The sequence below is a fragment of the Ornithorhynchus anatinus genome, chromosome 3 (assembly GCF_004115215.2).
Source record: "Ornithorhynchus anatinus isolate Pmale09 chromosome 3, mOrnAna1.pri.v4, whole genome shotgun sequence".
Taxonomy (NCBI): Eukaryota; Metazoa; Chordata; class Mammalia; order Monotremata; family Ornithorhynchidae; genus Ornithorhynchus; species Ornithorhynchus anatinus.
In genome coordinates, this window is record NC_041730.1 from 76,046,922 (window position 1) to 76,071,918 (window position 24,997).

Sequence of the window (24,997 nt, forward strand, 5' to 3'; positions counted from 1 at the left end):
CCCTCTCACCAGAGCACATTTACATATCTGTAAACTCTTAATATATGTCTCCCCCTCTAGACTGTAAACTCCTCATGGGCAGGGAATGTACCAGCTGTGTTGTATAGTACTCTCTCAAGAGCTTATTACAGTGCTTTGTGGAAAGTACACTATATATACCCACTGGTTGGTTGATCTGGATCTATTTTATTGAGTTCCTGTGTCCAACTCGCTATACACAAGCACTCAATAGAAGAATAAATCCAGATGATGAATCTTTTCCAATTTTCCTTTAACACAAGAGTTGAAATCTTAGGGAACCACATGTCCAGAGATTTTGTCTTTAGTCCTCATCCGTTCTGTTGTCACACTGACCAAGAGCAGTTTCTTCAGTAATGCAGCAGCCTGATCTCAAACAGACGTTTGCCATTGGAAGAACATTCCCTAATCTCATTACATTCTAGCCAAAACTCTCCGTGCATAGCAATGTTACAGGGAAACTGAATGCACTAAGCACTTGGGAGAATACAATAGATTGAAGGTGTGGTGTCTACCTTCAGGGAGCTTGAGAAAGTCTAGGGTAATAATGGAAAATATTTTTGTGTGTAATTTTTTCTTGTGTGCAATGTTTACCTATTAAAACTATTCATCAAATCAGCATCCCCAACATGAAAAGGATGACAGATAAAATATCCTATGTTCTTATGAATAGCTTAATTTAATTCTCCAAATTTTTCATATTAGGGAATCAGGAAGCTTAGGTGATAGTAGTATCATTATCATCAGTGATATTTATTAAGTGCTTATTATGTGCAGAGCACTGTACTTAGTGCGTGGAAGAGTACAGAGTTGGAAGAAACATTTCCTGCCCATAAATTAGTCTAGAGGGGGAGAGACAGCCAGAAGAGAGACTGAGGACCAGAGGCAGCCAGAGTGAGAAAGCCAGGAGCAGCCAGAAAGAGGCACCTGGAACATCACAGACACAGAACAGCCGGAGGGAATTGTCCTCTATTTGAAGACTCCACTGATTGGGAAATTCAGTTCAGGCCACATTTTTCATTCAACAACAACAACAAAAAAAATCAATTGTATTAATTGAGCACTTACCATCTCATCTTCCTACCCAAACTCTGTCCTCCTTCTGACTTCCCCATCACCATAAACAGCACCATCATCCCTGTCTCACAAGCCTGTAATCTTGGCATTATCCTCAACATCTCACATATTCAACTAGCCACTAAACCTTAGTGATTCTACCTCCACATCTCCTGAAATCACTTCTATCTTTCCTTCAAAACTTCTACCACAGGGGTTCAAGCACCTGCATGTCCTGTCTCAATCACTGCATCAGCCTCCTTGCTGACTTTCCTGTCTCCAGACTCTGCAGTCCATACTTCAGTGTAGTGCATCTTACTAAGCACCTGGGAGATTATAACATAACAGAGTTGGTAGACATTGTCCCTGTCCACAACCAGCTCACAGTCTAGAAGGGGACATAGACATTAATATAAATTGCATCTTTGTACATAAGTGTTGTACAGCTGAGCGGTGAATAAAGGTTGCAAACCAAGTGCAATTTTGCTCCATAATACTGACAAATAGCTGGGTAGGTCACTTGGAAAGAACACTGCCCACCTTTGTGGATGACTGATCATCATCATCACCACTTGGTCTCTGATCCAGTGATTATTTTAATTGCCCTCATTAGTTTTCTATCTCTTAGAGCACTGTGAGTTTAAGACTCACTACTGTAACTCTACACCTGGCCCCTGGAAACACAATCATTCCAAGACCTATGCAGAAAAGCTATATAAATATTTAGATTGGGTAGAAGAACACAAACAAATACAGAGGTTATGGTACATAAAAGTCAATTATCTCAGCAGATGGGGGAGCTCCACATACAATAATTAAATATATTAAGAAACTGGGCTTAACCCTTGCATCAGTTCAGAGGCCAATACTTGATCCTTATGCTGTAAACAGGAAATTCTTATCTCAATAGTCAGAGCTCTTGGCATATGTCCATATCATTATAATCGGTTAAAAGGATATTAATCTGAGTTATTATAAAGTGAGAATCTTGGGTAGGTAGTGGTTTTAAGAGCACAGAGAGGAGAAGGTACAGATTATCTGATCCCTTCACCAGAAATAATCTGGTAATAATAATTATAGTATTTGTAAAGTGCTTACTATGTGCCAAGTTAAGCAGCTGGGCTATAGACTAGGAACCCTGAGTGGGAAAGGGACTAAGTAGGAGGGAGGACAGGTAATGGGAGGAACCCTGAAGGAAAAATGTACTGACCCCCAAATATAGATCATGAGGATTGGATTTTTAATCCCAGCTCTGCCGCTTGGCTGCTGTGTGACTTGGGGCATGTCACTTCACTTTTCTGTGCCTCGGTTATGTCATCTGTAAAATGGGGGTAAAGACTGTGAATCCCATGTGGAATTGGGACTGTCAACCTGATTACCTTGCATACACCCCAGCGCTTAGTACAGTGCCTGGCACATAGTAAGTGCTTAACAAGAGTCATCTGTTGTCTTCCATGTGAAAAGTGTTCCCCCTCTTCTTTAAAAAATGAAAAAGATGCTTGTTCTCAAGTGCCCTTTAATACTAATTTCATAGCAGATCCATCAATCATATTTATTGAGTGCTTACTGTGTGGGCAGAGCATGGTACTAAGCATTTGGAAGAGTACAATGTAACAGAATTGATGGACATGTTCCCTGCCCACAAGAAGGTTACATTAATAATGTTGGTATTTGTTAGGCGCTTACTATGTGAGAGCACTGTTCTAAGCACTGGGGTAGATACGGGGTAATCAGGTTGTCCCACGTGAGGCTCAGTTAATCCCTATTTTACAGATGAGGTAGCTGAGGCACCGAGAAGTTAAGTGACTTGCACACAGTCACGCAGCTGACAAGTGGCAGATCTGTGATTCGAACCCATGACCTCTGATTCCCAAGCCCGGGCTCTTTTTCACTGAGCCACGCTGCTTCTCTAGCATACATAAATTATGGATTTATACAAAACTGTTGTGGGATTGAGGGAGGATGAATAAAGGGTGCAAGTCCAACCGCAAAGGTTACAGAAGGGAGTAGATGGCTCCTAAACCTACATCTACGGACCCCAATCTCTCCCCTTCCCTGCAATCTCAATTTTTTTAATGGTATTTGCTAAGTGCTTACTATGTGCCAGGCACGGTTCTAAGCGCTGGGGTAGATACAAGGTAATCAGGTTGACAGTCCCAATTCCACATGGGATTCACAGTCTTTACCCCCATTTTACAAATGAGGAAACTGAGGCAGGGAGAAGTGATTTTATCCAAGGTCACAGAGCAGACACGTGATGGAGCCGGGATTAGAATCCAGCTCCTTCTGACTCCCAGGGTCATGCTATTTCTTATTTCCTTTTACTTTGAAGACATTTCTACATGGATGTCTTTCTGACACCTGAAATTTAAGTCCAAAACAGAACATCTCATCTTCCCACCAAAACCCTGTCCTCCTTCCGACTTCCCCATCACTGTAAACGGCACCATCCTTCCCTGCGTCGTAAGCCCTTAACCTTGGCATTATCCTCAACACATCTCTTTCAAACCTGAATATTCAACTAGTCACTAAATCTTATTGATTCTACCTCCACATCTCCAACATTCACCTCTTTCCCTCCTTCCAAACCTCTCTTGACTACTGCATCAGCCTCCATACTATCCTTCCTGCCTCCAGACTACGCAGTCCTTACTTCATTCTGCTGACCAGATCATTTTTTAAAATACTCGACCCATGTCTCCCCACTCCTCAAGCACCTCCAATGGCTTGTCCATCAACCTCTGCACAATGAAGAAACTTCTCATCATTGGATTCAGGACATTCATTCAGCTCTCTTCCTCCTCTCCCACTACAACCCAGCCACACACTTCCCTCTAACACCAACTTACTCACCTCACTCGCTGTCCACCCTTGGCTCATGACTTCTTCTGCCTGAAGCTTCTTCCCATTGATTTCTGACAGATCAGCCTGTCATCTTCAAAACCCTACTGAATCACATATTTTCTTTCCCTACTATGTAATCCATGTACCTAGTTCCTACCCCTTAAGCATTTAGGTACTCACCCCACTCCCACCACATTTATATACATACCTTTAAACTCAAATGAGCTTTGAGTCTGACTCAGGATCAATGAGACTGGACATATCAGACCAGATTGGACATTTTCATCTCCTAGTACTCATAGCTCAATAAATATTGCTCAAACCAAATCTCATGGTGAAAATGTAATGATTCTCTATCCTAGGAAGCCCTCTACCTATCCAGACAGACCAAGGATCCATGTCAGTCTGAAGAGGTAAGTTGGGTGGAGGCAGATGAGAAAGTTTGGCAATTAATGTTTACCACCTTCATGGTGCATAGTAGTGAAAGACATAATAGTAATAGCGGTATTTTTTGAGCACTTACAATTTACCAACTACTGTCTCAAACAGTAGGGTAAATACAAGATAATCAGATTTGACACAGTCTCTGTCCCACATGTTTATTGCTTTTGTTAACTGCTTACTATGCACCTAGCGCTGCTCTAAATGCTGGGGTAGATACAATTTAATTAGTTCAGACACATTCCCCTTCCCATATGGGGCTAAGGGAGAGGAAAAAACAGGGATTGAATCCCAATTTTACAGATGAGGAAACTAAGGCCCAGAGATATTAAGTGATTTAAGGTCACAAAGCACACAAGTGTCAGAACTGGAATTAGAATCCAGGAATCCTGATTCCCAACCCTGTGCTGTTTCCACTAGGTCACACTATTCACCTCTTGTCTTTTTCTTGAATATTAGTGCTAATGGGAGTAAAAGGATATTTCCTTTATTGATTGATTTTTAAAGTGGAACTCTCAAAAGAAGGCACGTTTTAGAGCCACTTGTTTGGAGTGCTTCATTTATGGTAGAGAACAGGTAGAGGAGTCCAAGGGGCAATTAACAGATCGAGAATTTTAGATCCAGAAAGGTGAAACAATTTAGAAAGGGCCATAAATGAAACTCAGCCTGATGAATGTGGACAGGAGATATGAGCAAGTCTATGTTTGGAAAAAAAAATTAAAAAATAAGATGTATAAGATTGCCAAACCGTTTAGTCCACAGGCTGGATGCACAACCTTGAGGGTTTCCAGCTTCTGCTGCGGGAAATCTGGATGGCCTGGTCTCCTGTAGATAATGTGCAGATGGTGTGTTCCTTCCACAAATTGAAATTCTTTAACAGGCTCGATGAAATAGTCTCCATGAGGCAGACGAAAAAATCCAGTCTGAAAACACAATTTAAAATGCTTGTTTATTTTGCTAAACTCTTTAGAAGGGATAGGAGGGGGGAAAAAAGGGTCAAAGGTCAGAAATATTTTCCAATCAAACCAAGGGTCAGGCTGACATTGATATATTTGAAAAATATCAAAACCAAGGATGTGGGTGCTTTGTGTTCACCCACCTTAACAGATAGCTAAACTCATTGTGGGCGGGGAATGTGTCTGTTTATTGTTAGGTTGTACTCCTCCAAGAGCTTATTACAGTGCTCTGCACAAAGTAAGCACTCAAATACAATGGAATGAATTTATCCTGCTTTCCAAAGAACAGCTTGGCACGATTAAATAGCATAAATGTCTTTTTTTGGGGGGGGGGGGCAGGGGAGCAGGGGGAGTGGTCTATGAGACAACAGGGTCCAAATAGAATTTCACCAAAGATTCAGAGGTGTGATTGAACTACAGGCTAAGTGAACTATCTCCCAGATAGTATTTACTGAATACCTCCTCTGTTGGGAAGACTGTAATGGACCCATGAAAGTTTTTTTCTCTCCCCCCCCCCCCGCCAAAAAAAAAAGACAAAAAACAATTAAGGTCTCTGCCATCAAGTACTTTACATTCTAATACTATGGGGGCTGGCATCCTCAACAACAGACTTCATGCCTAAAAAGTAACTGAATATTAAGTGTGGCCTAGTGGATAGAGCATGGGACTGGGAGTCACAAGGCCCTGGGTTCTAATCCCAGCTCCACCACTTTCCTGTGTCACAATTACCCCATCTGTAAAGCTGGAAATAAGATTCTTAGTCCTATGTGGGACATGGACTGTGACCAATGTGATTATCTTGCATCACCCCCAGTGCTTAGTACAGCGCTTGGCACCTAGTAAGCACTTAAATCCCCTTTTAAAAAAAAGTTCAATAAAATGGAGTCTAGGAACAAGCAGAATTAAGGGCAAATAGGTTAGGAAAAAAAAATACCCAAAGAGTTGAGGAAAAAAAAATCATGTGAATTGGATTTAAGAAATCTGCTCTGCTGAAATGAATTTTCTTATGACCTGATCATGATGGTGTGTTCCATGGTGAGTGACAGATGAGCTTGACCCAGTCACAAAGGCTTGACAAATGAGAACCCATGCAAAAGAATCAATTTCTAATGCTGATGAATGAATGAATTGTGGTATTTGTTAAACGCTTACTATGTGCAAAGCACTGTTTTAAGTGCTGGGGGATACAAGGAGATCAGGTTGTCCCACATGGGGCTCACAGTTTTAATCCCCATTTGACAGATGAGGTAACTGAGGCACAGAGAAGTTAAGTGACTTGCCCAAGGTCACACAGGTGACTAGAGACAGAGCTGGGATTAGAACCCGTGACCTCTGACTCCCAAGCCCGCGTTCTTTCCACTGAGCCACGCTCCTTCTCTATGGTTAGTGCAGTGCCAGTAATAATCTTCTTAGAGCCTGCTTAGAACAAAGGGTGCAACCAACGAAAAGTGGGGAGGGGTGGAAGCACATTGCCAATACTTGAAAAAATTTTACATACAAAACCCATCTGGTGCCAGAGTGACTGTAGCACGGTCCCAGTGTGATGCCACAGTGGAACAGACCAGCAGGGAGTTGCTCCTTTTCCTCACCTAATCAGCTTCCATTCACTTTAGAGATTTCACTACCATTAAAGGAGCAAAGCAGTCATGTCTGGCTATGAGCTTGAGCTATTCTTGACCCCCCTGTCGTGATTCATCTTCACCATTCAAGGCATTTCCTACTAATTCCCCACATTCAATGTGGCAAACCAAATGACAGCAGGAGCCAACAGAGTCTCGCAAAAAAAGACCAAGGGATTGCAATAAAAGAAATGCACGGGCAAGCCTGGAAACCGACTCATTAGAGCCAAGGGATTTGATTCTATTTCTGTAATTGGACGGAAACAAGGTGAATGGATGAAGCTTTGGCTTGACATCAGCAAAATGCATTTGCTCCATGGTAACAAAGAGGGAGTCCAGGACCCTTGTGGATAGCTGGGATAAAAATGTACATTTTGTGCCATTCATCTAATATTTTGTTGAATGGTATTTGTTCTCCCCTAAACCTTGGGCCCAGGTGGGTCAGAGACAGATGGAATGCTGATAGAGGTCATTATCATTGTTGCAGGGTCAAAGGCCACTGGGATAACTGGCCCTTTCAGTCACAAATTCCCTAATGTTCAGCTGCAATATGCATTCCCCTGCTTCTGCAATGCTTCCCTGATTGTGTAAGTCCCAGGAGGAAGAGTTTGAAGACACAGATTGAATACACACATGTAGTCCTTAAAAAGACCCACACAGCAAGGGCAACACAGCCCACCAGAAATTCCCAGGAGGGTGTCACATCTCCCGCCATGCCCATCCAGGATCCAACTACCTGTTGGCCAATACCATGCCCTTTCTGGGATCTGAAGAGTTTAACAACAGCCACCAGATCGAGAACCAGATAGAAGTGAAACAAAGAAACAATAATTACTAAAAATAATTGTGGTATTTGTTAAACACTTACTATGTGCCAGTGTACTAAGCACTGGGGGAGGGGGAAGAAGGGGGTGAGTCAGGGGATACAAGCAAATTGGGTTGGATAGTCCCTTCTGCCATGTGGAGCTCTCAGTCTCAATCCCCATTTTACAGATGAGGTAACTGAGGCACATAGACTTGCCCAAGGCCTCACAGCAGTTAACTGTTCTGCTGTATAATTCTATTTCTATTAATGCCTGTTTACTTGTTCTGATGTGTATATACATCTATAATTTGATTTATTTATAATGATGCTGGTTTACTTATTTTGCTGTCTGTCTCCCCCCTTCTAGACTGTGAGCCTGTTGTGGGCAGGGATTGTCTCTCTCTGTTGCTGAATTGTACTTTCCAAGCATATAGTACAGTACTATGCACAGACTAAGCGCTCAATAAATACAACTGAATGAAGTAGAGTCAGAATTAGAACCCTTGGCCTTCTGACTCCCAGGCCCACGCTCTAGCTACTATGCCATGCTGCTTCTCAAAACCTGATTCCTACCACTGGCAGTGCCTCCCGGGACACTGGACTGTCTCCCATCCTGTCAGATTACTTCTCCTAATCCATTAGTTAAGGAACTAGACTGGGTTTTTCCATGTAGCTCATCCCTCCCACTCTCACCCCCAGCACTGTGCACATCTGGCTCCCAGACAGTTCACAGCTCAAACAGAATCCGGATCCTGCTGTAAAAAATAAAAAAATCATCCAAAGCTCTTCCTCTCAGAGGAAATGTCCTCTGTTCTCTGCTGCCAACGGGCCCTGATAATCATCTCCCTCCTTCCCCTTCAACTAAAGCAACCACACTTACTCCCAGGTGCCTTGGCTCCCTCTATTCTGGCACCACCCTAAACTAAGTCACTAGTCCAGGAGCCCCACCCTCCTCTGACCTGTTGGACATCAAAATGGAAACAGCCACTGCTACAGAGTCTCTCATGTTTCTCGCCATCTTGAGCACCTACAGCAGAAAACTATACTAAGCACTTGGAAGAATACAGTACAACAGAGTTGACAGACACATTCCCTGCCTACAACAAACTTAGTGTTTAGAGGATGAGCCACATCCTGGGGTTTATGCAGTGCTTCTCATCTTAATTATGGTACTTGTTAAGTGCTTCCTAAGTGCCAAGTACTGTTCTAAGCATTGGGAGATACAAGTTATTGAGGTTGGACACAGTCCCTGTCCCACATACAGGGTCACACACTAAATCTCCATTTTAAATATGCAGTAACTGAGACCCAGAGAAATGAAGTGACCTTCCCAAGGTCACATGGCAGAAAGTGGCAGAGTCAGAATTAGAACCCAGGTCCTTCTGTCTTCCAGGCCCATGCTGTATAATAATAGTAATAATAATGGCATTTGTTAGGTGCCATGTGCCAAGCACTGTTCTAAGCACTGGGTAGATACAAGGTAATCAGGTTGTCCCACGTGGGGCTCCCAGTCTTCATCCCCATTTTACAAATGAGATAACTGAGGCACAGAAAAGTTAAGTGACTTAACCCAAGTTATACAGCTGACAAGTGGCAGAGTTGGGATTAGAACCTATGACCTCTGATTCCCAAGCCAGGGCTCTTTCCACTAAGATATGCTGCTTCTCAGCTAATTGGGTTGTCCTACATGGGGCTCATCATCTCAATTTCCATTTTACAGATGTGGTGACTGAGGGGCCCAGAGAAGTGAAGTGACTTGCCCAAAGTCAAACAGAAGACAAGTGGCAGAACCACAATTAAAACCCATGGCCTCTGAATCCCAGGTCCACGCTCTTGCCACTAGGCCATACTTGTTAAGGGCTTTCTGTGTGCCAGGCACTGCACTAAGTGCTTGGAGTGAATACAAGCAAGTTGGTTTGGACACAGTCCCTGTCCCACGTGGGACTCACAATCTTAAACCCCATTTTAACAGATGAGGTAAGTGAGGCACAGGGAAGTGAGCAACTTGCCCAAGGTTACATTGCAGACAAGTCTTCCGTCCCCTCCACTCTACCGAGACTGCTCTCTCTAAGGTCACCCATGACCTCCTTCTTGCCAAATCCAATGGCTCCTACTCCATTCTAATCCTCCTTGACCTCTCTGCTGCCTTTGACACTGTCGACCATCCCCTCCTCCTCCATACCTTATCTCACCTTGGCTTCACGGACTCTGTCCTCTCCTGGTTCTCCTCTTACCTCTCTGGCCGGTCATTCTCGGTCTCCTTCGCTGGAGCCTCCTCCCCCTCCCATCCTTTAACTGTTGGAGTTCCTCAAGGGTCAGTTCTTGGCCCTCTTCTGTTCTCCATTTACACTCACTCCCTCGGTGAACTCATTCGCTCTCACGGCTTTGACTACCATCTCTACGCAGATGACACGCAGATCTACATCTCCGCCCCTGTCCTCTCCCCCTCCCTTCAGGCTCGCATCTCCTCCTGCCTCTGGGACGTCTCCACCTGGATGTCGGCCCGCCACCTAAAACTCAACATGAGCAAGACTGAGCTCCTCATCTTCCCTCCCAAACCCGGTCCTCTCCCAGACTTCCCTATCACCGTGGATGGCACGACCATCCTTCCCGTCTCTCAGGCCCGCAATCTCGGTGTCATCCTTGACTCATCTCTCTCGTTCACCCCACACATCCTATCCATTACCAAGACCTGCCGGTTTCACCTTTACAATATCGACAAGATCCGCCCTTTCCTCTCCACCCAAACGGCTACCTTACTGCTACGAGCTCTCATTATATCCCGGCTAGACTACTGTGTCAGCCTTCTCTCTGACCTCCCTTCCTCCTCTCTCACCCCGCTCCGGTCTATTCTTCACTCCGCTGCCCGGCTCATCTTCCTGCAGAAACGATCTGGGCATGTCACTCCCCTTCTTAAACAACTCCAGTGGTTGCCTATCAACCTCCGCTCCAAACAAAAACTCCTCACTCTAGGCTTCAAGGCTCTCCATCACCTTGCCCCTTCCTACCTCTCCTCCCTTCTCTCTTTCTACCGCCCACCCCGCACGCTCCGCTCCTCTGCCGCCCACCTCCTCACCGTCCCTCGGTCTCGCCTATCCCACCGTCGACCCCTGGGCCACGTCCTCCCGCGGTCCTGGAACGCCCTCCCTCCTCACCTCCGCCAAACTGATTCTCTTCCCCTCTTCAAAACCCCACTTAAAACTCACCTCCTCCAAGAGGCCTTCCCAGACTGAGCTCCTCTTCTCTCTCTACTCCCTCTACCACCCCCACCCTTCACCTCTCCGCAGCTAAACCCTCTTTTCCCCCCTTTCCCTCTGCTCCTCCCCCTCTCCCTTCCCATCCCCTCAGCACTGTACTCGTCCACTCAACTGTATATATTTTCATTACCTTATTTATTTTGTTAATGAAATGTACATCGCCTTGATTCTATTTAGTTGCCATTGTTTTTACGAGATGTTCTTCCCCTTGACTCTATTTACGAGATGTTCTTCCCCTTGACTCTATTTATTGCCATTGTTCTTGTCTGTCCGTCTCCCCTGATTAGACTGTAACCCTGTCAAATGGCAGGGACTGTATCTGTTGCCGACTTGTTCATTCCAAGAGCTTAGTACAGTGCTCTGCACATAGTAAGCGCTCAATAAATACTATTGAATTTAATGAATGACCTTGTGACTTCCAAGCCTATGCTGTATCCACTCTGCCATGCCACTTCACCACACTGCTTCGTCACAACTGCTTCCCACACCTGACAGTTGTGAGGGTGACAGTGGGGCTCTGGTGTTTGGGGGCACTCCTGGTCAGGGTGTCTATATGAAAACTGTGTGTGCCTCCAAGGTGGAAGTAATGAGGGTAAGTGACCTGCAGATGATAAACTTGCCCCTACGGCTGGGAGACTTGGGTCGATGCCAGAGACCACTGGTGCAGTTTGACAAGGACCAGCTCTGATCCACAAAGGGAAGGACAGGACTGTCAATAATAGGCCCTGAAATGCAGTCAGTTCAGCAGTACTGAAGCCCTCGGAGTAAACCGATAAGCACTATAATCAATTACTTCTTATAGGTTCTTGATCTAAAGGTCTTAGTATGGAGGCTTGAGAAGCAGTAAGGCCCAATGCAAAGAAAACGTAGTCGGAGGACTGGGTTCTAATCCTGGACCTTCCACCTGCTTGCTGTTTGATCTGGGGAAAGTCACCTAACTTCTTTGTGCCACAGTTTCCTCACCTGTAAAATGAGGATGCAATACTTCTTCTCCATACCCCTTTGAAAGTGGAAGTTCTCTCTCTTGAGGAAGAGGGAACTGTGTCCAACCTGATTATTTTATAATCTAACCTAGGGCTAAGTACAGTGTTTGGCACATAGTAAGCACTTTACAATTATCATCATTGTTAGCAATAATAGTGGTATTTGTTAAGCATTTACTATGGGCCAAGCCTTCTAAGCACTGGAGTACATACAAGTTGGACACAGTTCCTGTCCCACATGGGGCTCACAGTCTTGAACTCCATTTTACAGATGAGATAATTGAGGAATAGAGAGGTTAAATGACTTGCCCAAGATCACACAGAAAACACATGGCAGAGTCAGAATTAGAACCTATGTCCTGACTCCCAGGTCCACTTTCTTTCCACTACACCATGCTGATTCTCAGTATCACCTGCCAATATAACCTGACATTCCTAACAGGAGCTTCCATCAATCAACTGGCATCCAACAATTTCAGATTGTTTGGAATGCAATACTTTCACAGAATTTAAGGGTGGAATTGAACACCAGGGCCAACCAAAGCTGCCCCAGGGTGTTGAATAAATGAATGAAAGGTCAGCCAAGGTCAGCCACCTTGCAGCCGCCTACACCATCATGATGCAGTTCAGATTTTTTTTTTTGAGACTTGGGGTAGTTGTAACCAAGGTCCCTCACTTGGAGAAACAAGGGGTTGGAGCTGCTTATTTATTTTTGACTATGTTGTTATTATTGAATATGCTGTTATTATTCTTCATAGCAGACAACCCCCCACTTAGATTATGAGCCTCAAATGGGACAGAGGTCAAGGTTGATAATAAATTTTCATGTTTATTCCAGGGCTTGGGATGTGGTTTGAGCAATAATGAGTTCTTAATATTATTACTTCTACTGCTGGAAGCAACTTTGGCCATCTCCAAGCCAATCCTTCCGCCTCTGGGTAGGATATGGCTAAGCCAGTTTTTTTTTTTGTTTCTTTTTTTAAAAGCCTTTTGACAGACAATTTTCAGACAAATGTCTAGTAACCTCTGCACCACTGTTCCCTGGTGATTACAAACCCAGACAGGGAAGAGGGAGTTAAGTCCAGTGCTTAGTACAATGCCTGGAACATAGTAAGTGCTTAACAGATCCCATTAAAAAAAAGTGAATGGGAAGAGACAAAAGGGAGAGCAGTTTGGCCTAATGAAAAGAGCACAGTCCTAGGAGTCAGAGGCCCTGAGTTCTAATCCCCGTTCTGCCACATGTTTGCTGTGTGACCATGGGCAAGTTAATTCACTTCTCTTTCTCTCAGTTCCCTCATCTGTAAAATGGGGATTAAGACTGAGCCCTATGTGGGACTGTGCCCAATCTTCTTAGCTTATATTTACTCCAGTACTTAGTACAGTGACTGGCACATCATAATCACTTAAATACCGTTTAAAAAAATTAAAAAAAAATCAAGGCTCAGTCAAAAAAAATTTTGAAGGTAGCTTAGAAAGCCTCTCATTAAAAAAATCATTTTCACAAGACTATAACCTAGAGCAAATAGTAGGATAATTCATTCTGACATTAGCTGGCAAAATAACCTTTGGCTGATGCATATGAATTATACAGATACTTCAGAAAATAAGTGGAGACAATGTTATGGAAATCAACTAGGCTAAGGAATTCCATATTCCCAAAACTTTGAAATGAATAAAATTGTTCCAAGAATGTATGGTTCATATGAGCAATTGTTTGACCTCTCCAAGCTGAGAAGTATCCACACAAGGTATAAATTAGAGAGGCAAAGACAGAAGAACAAGCAGCGGCAGGGATTGAGGACTGCCTAATAGAAGCAATAAATAATGCCTTTAGAGAGTTTTACGTTTTGAAGATTCATGGAGCCTTAGCAAGCGATTGCCTCTGGTCTGGAAAGCTCTCTCTCTTCATATCCGATAGATGATCACTCTCTCCACTTTCAAAGGCTTTTCGCAGACAGCTCCTTCAAGAGGCCTTCTACAATTTAGCCCTCTCTTTCTCTCCTTCCGTTCCCTTTTACTCACCCTTACACTTGGATTTCCACCTTCTAGTCACACCCTCCCTCAGACTCACAGCACTTCTGTACATATTTGTAATTTATTTGTGTCTGTATCCCCCTCTTGTCTGTAAGCTCATTGTGGGCAGGGAGCATATCTACCAACTCTATTATACTGTATTCCCCCAAGAGCTTAGTACAGTGCTCTGCACACTGTAAGCACTCAATAAATGACTGATTGATAATATTCCTTGGATAATTTGAATCTGGTTCAGATGCAGATTGCTCACCCTTTGCTTGCAGGCAAAGATAAACACATTGCCTACTTGGAAAGTCTGGGTCTCAGAAGCAGGTTCTAGATTAGGTTCTAGTCTCAGGTCTGACGACCTACTGTGTGACCTCAGGTAAGTCAAACTTTTTAGACCTTATTTTCCTCATCTTAAAAATGGGGAAAACAATGCCTGCCCTTAATTTACAGGGATAGTGTGAGGATAAAATGAGATTATTAATGTGAAAACACTTAGAAATTGTAAAGGCTTTGATTTTATTTTGAAGTATTAGTCAAAATGCCCAAACAGCGACCAAATCCTCAAGAAGGCAAATAGGTAGGATGTATTGTTCACCTCTTGGACTTTCCGAACCACTCAGCACAGTGTTCTCTGCACAGAGGAGGCACTCAGTAAAAACTACTGATTGGAGCTGTTCATTCAATCATATTTATTGAGCACTTATTAAGTGCAGAGCACTGTACTAAGCACTTGGGAGAGTACAACACAATAATAGAAACATTTCCTGCCCATACGGAGCTAACAGTCCAGAGTGAGAGACAGACATCAGTACAAATAAATTAGATACATACATAAGTGCTGTGGGGCTAGGAGGGGGGAAAAGAAACAAGGGAGCAAGTTAGGGTGATGCAGAAAGGAGTTGGAGAAAAGGAAAGGGGCGGGGGGGGCTACTAGTTTGGGAAGGCCTCTTGGTGAAGATGTGCCTTCAATAAGGCTTAGAAGCAGGAGGAAGAGTAACTGTCGGATTTGAGGGAGGGCGGGCATTCCAAGACAGAGGCAGGATGTGGGCCAGGGGTCAGCAATGAGAGGTTCATTCATTCATTTATTCAGTCATATTTATTGAGCACTTACTGTATGCACTTTATTAAGCGCTTTGTGAGAGTAAGGCAAAGTGAAAAGGTTAACACTAGAGGAATGAAGTGTGTGGGCTGGGCTGTTGCTATGACATTACACATTTCCATTAAGAAAGTTTCCTAAATAGCCCATCAAGGAATAGTGAGAAGCAGCAGAAAGAGCATCAACCTGGGAATCAGAGGACCTGGGTTCTTATCTCAGCTCTGCCACTTGTCTGTGTGGCCTTGAGCAAGTCACTTACCATCTGTTTGCTTCAGTTTTCTCAGCTGTGAAATGGAGAGTAAAACTGTGAGTCTCAGGTGGGACATGATACATGATTGTATATATTCCTCCACTTTGTATAGTGCCAGGCACGTGATAAGTGTTTAAATACCACAGAAAAAAGGAATACTCTAAGTCAACAACAAAGCAAGCCTGCTCTTGTGACACTGCACCAGATAGAATGGAGTTCAATAGGCACCCAGAAGAAGCATGTGATGTTGCCATCGCTGCATACAACACAGCAGAGCATAAAACTGGGGGTCAGGGGTTACCCAGTGGAATGATGGTAAATCACGGCAGCAGGTAAGTCCACCCAGAATCCAAAAGTCCAACTTGAGATGACTCTGAGGGGGAAAAAAGGAGTCTGTGAAGGAGCTTTTGAGGCAGAGGCCACAGTATAGACAGAATTGACACTGGGGAGGCAGTTTGGCTGACTAGGAAAACTGTGGACCTGGAAGTCAGCGCTCAGGGGTTCTAGTACCGGCTCTGCCACCATCTACTGCGTGACTTGGGCAAGTCACTGAACCCCCCCCCATGTCTGAGTTTCCCCATCTGTAAAATGGAGCTACTAGTACTTGAACCCTATCTCACAGGGATGTTGTAGGGAGCAAATTGAAAATAACTACTTTAAGTTGCTGGGGCAATGAAAAAAGGCAACAAATAGAAATTCAGTCCCAACTACTTAGTACAGTGCTCTATATACATTAATAAGAATGCTTTGCTGAAGCTAAAATTTCAATGCTAGAACTTCAAATGGAAGGCCCAAATCATCCAACTTCTAGTTTAACATGAGTTAATATGATGAAGCTCAAGTGTCTCGCTTTATGCCACATAATAGCTCCATTAGAGCAGGGAAACATTTGTCGAACTCCTAAAGAGAAAATATTTGAATAGGTCGGCTTTACCATTCATCCTAAAGCCAGAATCAGTAAAACACTTCCTCAAACCTTTTTCTCGCTTTCACAGCCCAGACAGAAATTAGGCAGTGGCTTTTTGAAGGGGATAGACTTTGTGATTTCTCCCTTGATTATAATTATAGAATTTAAGTAATTATTATGCAATAAGTACAATGCTAAGCACTGGGGTAGATACTAGCTAACCCAATCACAGTCCCCATCCCACCCAAAGCTCACAGTAAGGAGGGAAAACAGGCATTGAATCTCCATTTTTCAGATAAGGAAACTGAAGCACAGAGAGGTTCACAGTCACATAGGTCACGAATGGCAGAGTTGGGATAAGCACTCAGGTCCTCCGATTGCCAGGCGTGAGTTATTGGTTTTTTTCTACTAGGCCATACTGGTCTTCATTCCCTTTTCCTATTAATTTTCACCCAGCACAAATTTGGTACCAGCCATTCAAAAGTAGGATCATTTGGCAACAAAATTCATTGACCAGGCACCTTCCATAAGAAAACCTGATTTATCTCTTCCTTTCCCAAGGATGAGAAATAGGACACCCAAAGCTCAGAATTCTCATGTGAACCAGTTTTCATGGGAAAACTACCGCCCGGTTGTTTCTGGCAGGGTAGAAGTGGAAATTCCAAGAGAGAGGAGTGTTTCGGTCATTGACCTTGAGTTCTCTTCCAGCTCCATAGTTCTTCGATGACTACCACTGTCTGCCTAGGGGACTGAGGCATCCAGAAGCAGGCTTAAAAGACATAGATGCTTCCAGACCAAATACACTTGAAAAGAGAGAGAGAGAGTGTGAGTGAGTGTGCATGTGCACAAGAGACATAATACACAAAAGAAACCTTTTGGTTTCAGTTCAAAATTAATTTATCTTAAGCACAAACCAGTTAGGCTTCTCTATGCCTGAGGGGTGGCATTTTATTATTCTGATGTTTCCATTTCTATGACAAGAATCTAAATCCCCAAAGCTGCATCTCCTGCTCTGTGGCTTAAGACTTGTTGACTCTGGCAGGAAAAGCAGTTTAGGTGATTTTATTCATTGAGCTAAATCAGTCAACTGTATTTATCAAGCTCTGTGTGCAGAGCACTATACTAAGAGCTTGGGAGTGTTCAATATAAAATATACCAGGGCAGGGTCCTGGGTAAGTGGACCTGGATGGATTCTGTCCCAATTTCTCAGTGTGCTCCTTGAATCAGCTCCAGTGAAGAAAATTTTCCAGTGGAAAAATGGGACATTGTTCTCTAAGTCAATACTCCCCAGTGACTTTCTACTTCACATCAAGTTCTCCTATAGTTCAAGGGTTACATTTTTCAGAATTCACACCAATGTAAATTGGTACTACAGCATTCACCCTTCACAATGCCTTGTAAGAATCAATCCTTCATAATATACTTAAACCACCCCCTTTCCTCTCCAAACTGTCAGAGATCATATATCCCACCCTGAAAATTCCATCAGACTCCTTGCTGATTTCCCTTCCTCCGATCTCCTCTGTCCCAAGTCTGGACCATTTTTCTTTTTTTTTTTAAAAAAAAATCTAGTCCACAACTTCCAACACCTAGGAACTTCCAGTGGTTGCCTGTCCACCTCCATATCAAACTCCTCACCATTGACTTGAAACACTCACTTTGCCTCCTACCTCACCTTGCTGCTTTCCTACTTCAACCCAGCCCACATATTTTGCTCCTCTAATGCCAACTTTCTCACTGTACCTCAATCTCATCTACCTCCCCTTTGACCCCTTGCCTATGTACTGCCTCTGTCCTTGGAATGCCCTCCCTCTTCACATCTGACAATGATTCTCCCCAACTGCAAAGCCTTACTGAAGGCACATCTCCTCCAAGAGGCCTTCCCTGACTAAGCCCTCCTTTCTTCTTCTCCCACTCAGTTCTGTGTCAACTTGACTTGCTCCCTTTATTAATTCCCCCCCTCACCAATATACCAACTTTCAAAGCTTTATTAAAATCACATCTCCAAGAGACCTCCTACTAGAAGTCTTCTGACTAAACCCTCTTTTCCTCTAAATCGCTCTCCCTTTTGCTTCACTTATGGACTTGAAATGAAGGAATCAATCAGAAGAGAGGTGAGCTTTGAAGGAGGGAAGATCAGCACAGGGAATAGCAGGGAGAAGTGAAGGAATACAAACTCAGAAAGAAGAAGGTTTGGGAAGTAGATAACTGTGGAGGAGTGGGGAGAAAGAAAATGTGGCAGCTATTAAGAAGCTCCCCACTCCCAAACCACACAGCCATTCACACAGGAAACACCATTAGGAAACACCCGAGTTGTAGGTGAGCATCTTCTTCCAAACTGAAATACATTTTCCACCACAGAATAAGCTTCTTGAAGGAGATGACTCCATCCCCTTTCAATGCGGGTCCCTGACTGGCCTCCACAAGGCTAATAAAGAGTTACTGGAAAACTGAGGTAAAGATACAGTGAAATTTCCAGGTGTATTGATGTCACTCTGGTGAACAGTGTAATGATCTGAAGATAGGAAGAGACTGCAAGGACCTCAGAAAGCTGAGTGCGTGGGCTGGAAATTGGCTGTTTAATATAGCCAAGGAGACCAAACCAAACTCATGACGATGGGCCCTGAATCACCAGTCACAGCTCAGGAAAGTCCATGGAGTCATGTGGACAGGGAACATGTCTGCCAACTCTTTCTACTGTACTCTCCCAAGATCTTAGTAAAGTGTTCTAAAGGCAATAAGCACTCAATGAATATCACTGATGATTGCTCTGTACACTGTAGGTCTAATGTGCGGCAGGAGCTAGAAAGGCAAACTAAATTCTGGGCATCAACAAGAAGGGGGTAAAAATCAAAAGACAGGATTACCACTATACAAAGCTATAGTATGCCCATAGCAGGATTACTGCATACTGTTCTGGGAATGATGTCACAGGAAGCATAGATGGGTGAACCATATGATCAGGGAGTGGAGTTATAAGACTGAAGAGTCAAAAGCAAAGAGGAAATAAAATTAAAGATCATAAAATTATGAAAAAGATGGGCAAGAGAAACAGAGGGAAGGGAAGGATGTTAGCTGGTACATGCCTAAACATTTGGATGTATGTCAAGAAAGACGACCATCATGCCATTCTTCCAAACATCCTGTTGCCACTGTCAGTGAGAGAACGCTGGTCTCGATAAACCACTGGTCTTACCCAATTCTGTGCAGAGGTAAGAGTGCTTGTTCAACACTGACTGTGTGCAGAATACTGTATTAAGCATGGGTGAGGAGCACCATGACCTAGTGGAAAGAGTATGGACCTGCAAGTCACTGGACCTGGGTTTTAATCACAACTTTGCCACTTGCTTGCTGTGTGGTCTTGGGCAAGTCACTTAACTTCTCTTGCCTCAGTTTCCTTACCTGTAAAATGGGGATTCAATTCTACTCCCTCCTCTTTAGATTTCGAGACCCAAATGGGTCAGGGACTGTGTCTGGTTTGATTATCTTGTAGCTACCTCAGCACTCAGAACCAGACTTGGCACATTGTAAGTGCTTACTAAATTTTTTTTTTAAAAAAAAAAACACTTTCCCTTTTCCCAAAGGACTTCACAATCTACAAATAAGGGGGAAGCAATAAGAAGAAAGGTATTTGTTAAGTGCTTACTATGTGCCAGGCACTGTACTAAACACTGGGGTGGATGCAAGCAAATTGGGTTGGACATAGTCCCTGTCCCACGTGGGGCTCACAGTTTCAATCCCCACATTACAGATGAGGGAACTGAGGTTCAGAGAAGTTATGCGACTTACCACCCAAAGTCACACAGCAGACAAGCGGCGGAGCTGGCGTTAGAACCCACGACCTACTGACTCCCAGTCCTTTGCTCTACTATGCCGTGAGAGGTTGACAGACAAATCAGGATAGACGAAACAATAAAAAACACAAACCCACAAAAGGATAAGGAAAATATTATGGTAAGAAGAACGGGGCTTGGAAGCTAGGAGAACAGCATTTCAGATTTCTTGCAACTGTGTCCAGACAGACACAACAGTTATAGCTCAAGACTTCCTGATGTCCTAGAAGGGAAGACATGTGCTTATATTCAGGGCTCCTGCAGACTCTCTGCAACCAGCCCTCCAACCTGCAAGGCTGTTTTGGTATACTATTTGAGACAAGTTCAGCCCTGATTTCTTGAGAGTCATTAAGTCACTAATGACATAAGAAACCTCCTACCATCCCACTCCCTAACAGAGCACAAGAGCACTCTAAATGGAAGATGGACTGCTTGGTAATACCTAAAATATTGATTCCGGCTCAGAAGTGGAAGTGCTCTTCACTACAGAGTGTTTATTAGCAGAGACCATTTTAATGGATTCTTCCTTGTTACAAACTTGCACTTACTCTGAAGAGGTGTGTGCCTTAATCACTACCTAGGCACAACAAAGTCTTCTCATACAATTGCCTGGGAGTTCATGCTTCCTGTGAGTCAAAAGTGTCAGCTTCAGGTAAACAATGTAGCTAAACATTTTGAAATATACAAAATTAAAAGGAAATATGAAAAAAGTCCAGCAAACAGGGCAATGCCTTCATACACTCGCTGTTAATCTGTCAGTCAGCTATGCTTCTGAAGAATAATTCCTCTCTCCAGCTATGGGAAGGTGGCGTGGTTAGAATGCACCTATGGTACAAAGTGGAGAATTGGTTGTGTAATGAAACAAATTCCAAAAACGAGGGGCCAATACCTGAAGGCCTAGACTCCTGAAATATTTGCAATCTACCCTAAACTTTCTTTCCAACCTGTGTTAGCACAATGGGCAAGAAATACCAACATTTCCCTCCACTGTTCTGCTTATGTCCGGGCTTCTCTCTCTCCTACTGGGTCCAGCATAAACTAGATCAAGCCTAAAATGAACAAAGCTTTGGCCCAAAAAAAGGAATAAGAACTGAAATTATAAATCATTGCACTCACACTATGGAAAATGTCAACAAATTAATCAACGTAATACTGGAAGTTTGGGGAAGAGCTAGTCAAAGCTCTTTAGACAATGAAACTTTGAATATTTCTGCAAGGCTAACATAATAGAGTCATACTGATAGTATGGATGTATGAATGCAGTTATGTTTTCTTTAAATAAAACCAGAAATTCCCTCTATTTTTTTTAGAGCGCTCATTATCTTTTATTGCCTTTTCCTGTGTTACTGCCTTCTTGACATTCCCACTCTAAGTCCCCTGGGGGTCATGGACCAGATCTGAATCAACGGCTCCTCATTTTTCTCAGAGCTTTGTACAGCAACTTGGCTGTTATCAGCTTTTAACAAATAGAATATGGCCTACTATGGCCATATTGTACCCTTGTGGGAGGGTAAAAAAAGAACACTGATCCCTTGATCTGCATGCTGTTCAATTTTTTTCCCCCAAAGGCATATTTCAAATTTCAAGATGGTTCTCTGATATTACATAGAGCACACATTTCTGGCCCACAGAGCAGCACTACAGTGAGGAAATTGGTTTCAAAAGTACATCCGCCAGCTTCTTTAACCAGTCTGCTGCTGCCACTTCAAAGCATCACCCAAACTCTGGTCTCAAAGGGGGTTCCTCATGGACCACGAGATCAGGTCTCTTTACACCCAGCTTTAGCCAGAATGAAGCCATCCCATCACTAGAAAAATGGCTCCCAAAGCCTTCCAGAGGCAGGCATTACAGTGTCCGCCTTCTGTACTCCTGGTCACACAGAGCCCTATCCAGCAATACCTTGCCATTACCCCAACACTGCCTGCTCAAAAGCTCCCTCCTACTTTCTCTCTCTTACTGACTACAACCCAGCTTGCACACTTGGCTTCTCTAATGCCAACCTTCTCACCGTACCTCAATCTCATCTATCTCCCTGCCGCGACCTCATTCTGCCTCTGGCCTGAAACTCCCTCCATCTTCCTATCCGACTAACACACTACCCACATATAAAGCTTTATTAAAAACACATCTCTTCCAGAAGGTCTTCCCCAAATGATTCTTCGTTTCCTTCTCTCCCAATCTTTTCTTGTCATCCTTACACTTGAATTTTTCTATTTTTATTCACAACACTGTCTGTAGCTGTAGTTTATATTAGCATTTGTCTCCCCTACTAGGCGATAAGCTCATTTTGGGGACAGAACATGTCTACAGTGCTCTACCCATAGTCAACACTCAATAAATATCATTCACTGACTGTGGGGGTTTTTCATTCCATTGTAACTTGTGGTCCTTGCTTACTTTTATTCATTCATTCAATTGTATTTAGTGCTTAATGTGTGCAGAGCTTGGAAAGTACAATTCAGCAACATAGAGAGACAATCCCTGCCCATAAGGGGCTCACAGTCTAGAAGGGGGGAGAGAGACATCAAAACAAGTAAACAGGTATCAAGAACAATTCTATAAATAGAATTATATATACACACACAATTAGAACAAGTAAACAGGCATTAATATACATAGAATTATAGATGTGTGCATCCAGCGCTTAGAACAGTGCTCGGCACATAGTAAGCGCTTAACAAATACCAACATTATTATATATATATAAAACACACACACACCCCCCCATGCTGTGGGGCAGGCAACCTGAGGAAAAGGGAGGCTTTCATTGCAGCATTTGGAATCAGTGGTATTTACTACCAATAATAATAATTAGTTAAGCACTTATGTGCCAAGCACTGTACTAAACACTGGGGTGGATACAAGCAGTTCAAGTTGGACACAGTCCCTCTTCATTTTACAGATGAGGTAACTAAGGCACAGAGAAGTGATGTGCCTAAGGTCACAGCACACGTTACAGAGCCAGAATTAGAACCCATGACTTGCTGACTTCCCTATCCATTATGCCATGCTGCTTCTCTAATTTACTGAGCACTTACTGTGTGCAGAGCACTTTACTAAGCATTTGGTATAGTATACAGGAGAGTTGGTAGGCCAACATTCCGAGAAGCCCTGGGTTGGAAACCTTTAAGAGATGGTGATACTAGTAGGTCCCCTTCTCTCAAATTCTTTGTTACTCCTACATCTGAACTCTGAAGTGGCTGACTCCTGAGAAAGTCTTTCCAAGTACAGAGTATACCCATTTTAGAAGGTTGAGCTGAAAACATTTTGCTTCCCCAAAAAACATATTTGTAAGGTGACAGGGATTTAAATATGTAGATTTGAGTCCTCTAGACTGTAAACTCATCATGGGGTGTGGGGAAGGGGTGAATGTATTTGCTAATTTATTCATTTTGTCCTTTCCCAAGTACAATGTTCTGTACTTAATAATGCTGGTATTTGTTAAGCGCTTACTATGTGCAGAGCACTGTTCTAAGTGTTGGGGTAGATACAGGGTAATCAAGTTGTCCCACGTGAGGTTCACACTTAATCCCCATTTTACAGATGAGGTAACTGAGGCACAGAGAAGTGAAGTGACTTGCCCACAGTCACAAAGCTGACAAGTGGCAGAGCCGGGATTCAAACCCATGACCTCTGACTCCCAAGCCCCAGGCTCTTTTCACTGAGCCACGCTCCTTCCCTAGTAAATACTCAATTAATTTGATCAATTGATTTGAATCCTGCTTCAGCTTTTCCCTGCCCTGGAATTCAAACTTGTGTTTCAGTTCTGATTATTTCGGAATGTATAATGGGACCATGAATTCCCTTAGTCTCCTACCCTAGCTAGACCAGTTGATCCAGGTCCTCTGCGTTTATCTCCGGGATTTATGGATATTAAGCATTATGATATTTTACAAGCCTGCCATTTAAACGGTGCAGCTATCCCAAATCCCACTGTATTAGTTTTCCCAAAAGTAAATGGAGAAGTCTGATCAAAAGCTTGCACGAAGAGAACGTGGAAATTCTCATTCAATTTCTCTCTGGCAGTTCTCCAGGAGCTGCCCTCATGAAGATAAAGCTAAGATCAGGACACAATGTCCTCATGAATCAGACAGCATTGGAGAAGAGCAAGTGGTAGACGTGCTGGTCCCTTGGGTGAGACTTTAAGAGTCCTTTGGCTTTGTTCTCTAGCTTTTTCCCATATTCTTCTGACTCCTCAAACCAAAGACATTTTCCATTTCCAGAGTTCCATGGGCAAATGCAGTGATTCACTTTTCTCTTTCCCGAGTTACCTCTCCACCCTCGCCCCCCAGCCCCAAACCCCAAGCAAACATTAGTTGTCATGAAGAGGACATACCAGAACAATCTGTCATTCAGGAGAATTGCTATCCGGCAGCTGATGTATTAATTGTTGTTTTGTTAAAAAAAAAAAAAAAAATCATTGAAATGGAAGGGGATATTCAGAATAGAAGTGAATCTGAACCTGGGTGTGGAAATTTAGTGTCTGATTTATTCCGCTATAGGGTTGGCATTGCAAAGATGACATCTGATAGTGGGGGGGGGGGGAGAAATAACAGGAAAAGGAAATAGCTAATAATTTGTTTTGGGAGCAGTATTGCCCAATGGAAAGAGAAAGGAGCTGAGAGTCAAAGGCACTGGGTTCTAATCTCAGCTCTGCCACTTGCGTGATGTGTGACCAAGGTGAAGTCCTTCACCGTCTCTGTACCTCAGTTTCCGCCACTGTAAAATGGGGATGAAAAGCCTCCCTCAGACTGCAAGCTCCAGGTGGGACAGGGACTGTGTCCAACCTGTTTATCTTGTATCTAGCCCAGTGTTTAATACAAGTTCTTGGTACATAGTAAACACTTGAACACCACAATTATTATTCAGAACTGCAGTTCATTTAATTTCAGATAAAGCTGTATGATAAC

The 24,997-nt window shown here is 43.4% G+C and overlaps 1 protein-coding gene across 1 annotated transcript in view; it reads right to left on the reverse strand.

Moving 5' to 3' along the window:
• ADAMTS12 (ADAM metallopeptidase with thrombospondin type 1 motif 12) overlaps positions 1 to 24,997 on the reverse strand; it is a 318,713-nt gene that overhangs the window by 228,092 nt on the left and 65,624 nt on the right. The window contains exon 3 of the mRNA XM_029058942.2: positions 5,108 to 5,282. Within this exon, the coding sequence (XP_028914775.1) occupies positions 5,108 to 5,282 (175 nt within the window). The remainder of the gene's footprint in view (positions 1 to 5,107; positions 5,283 to 24,997) is intronic.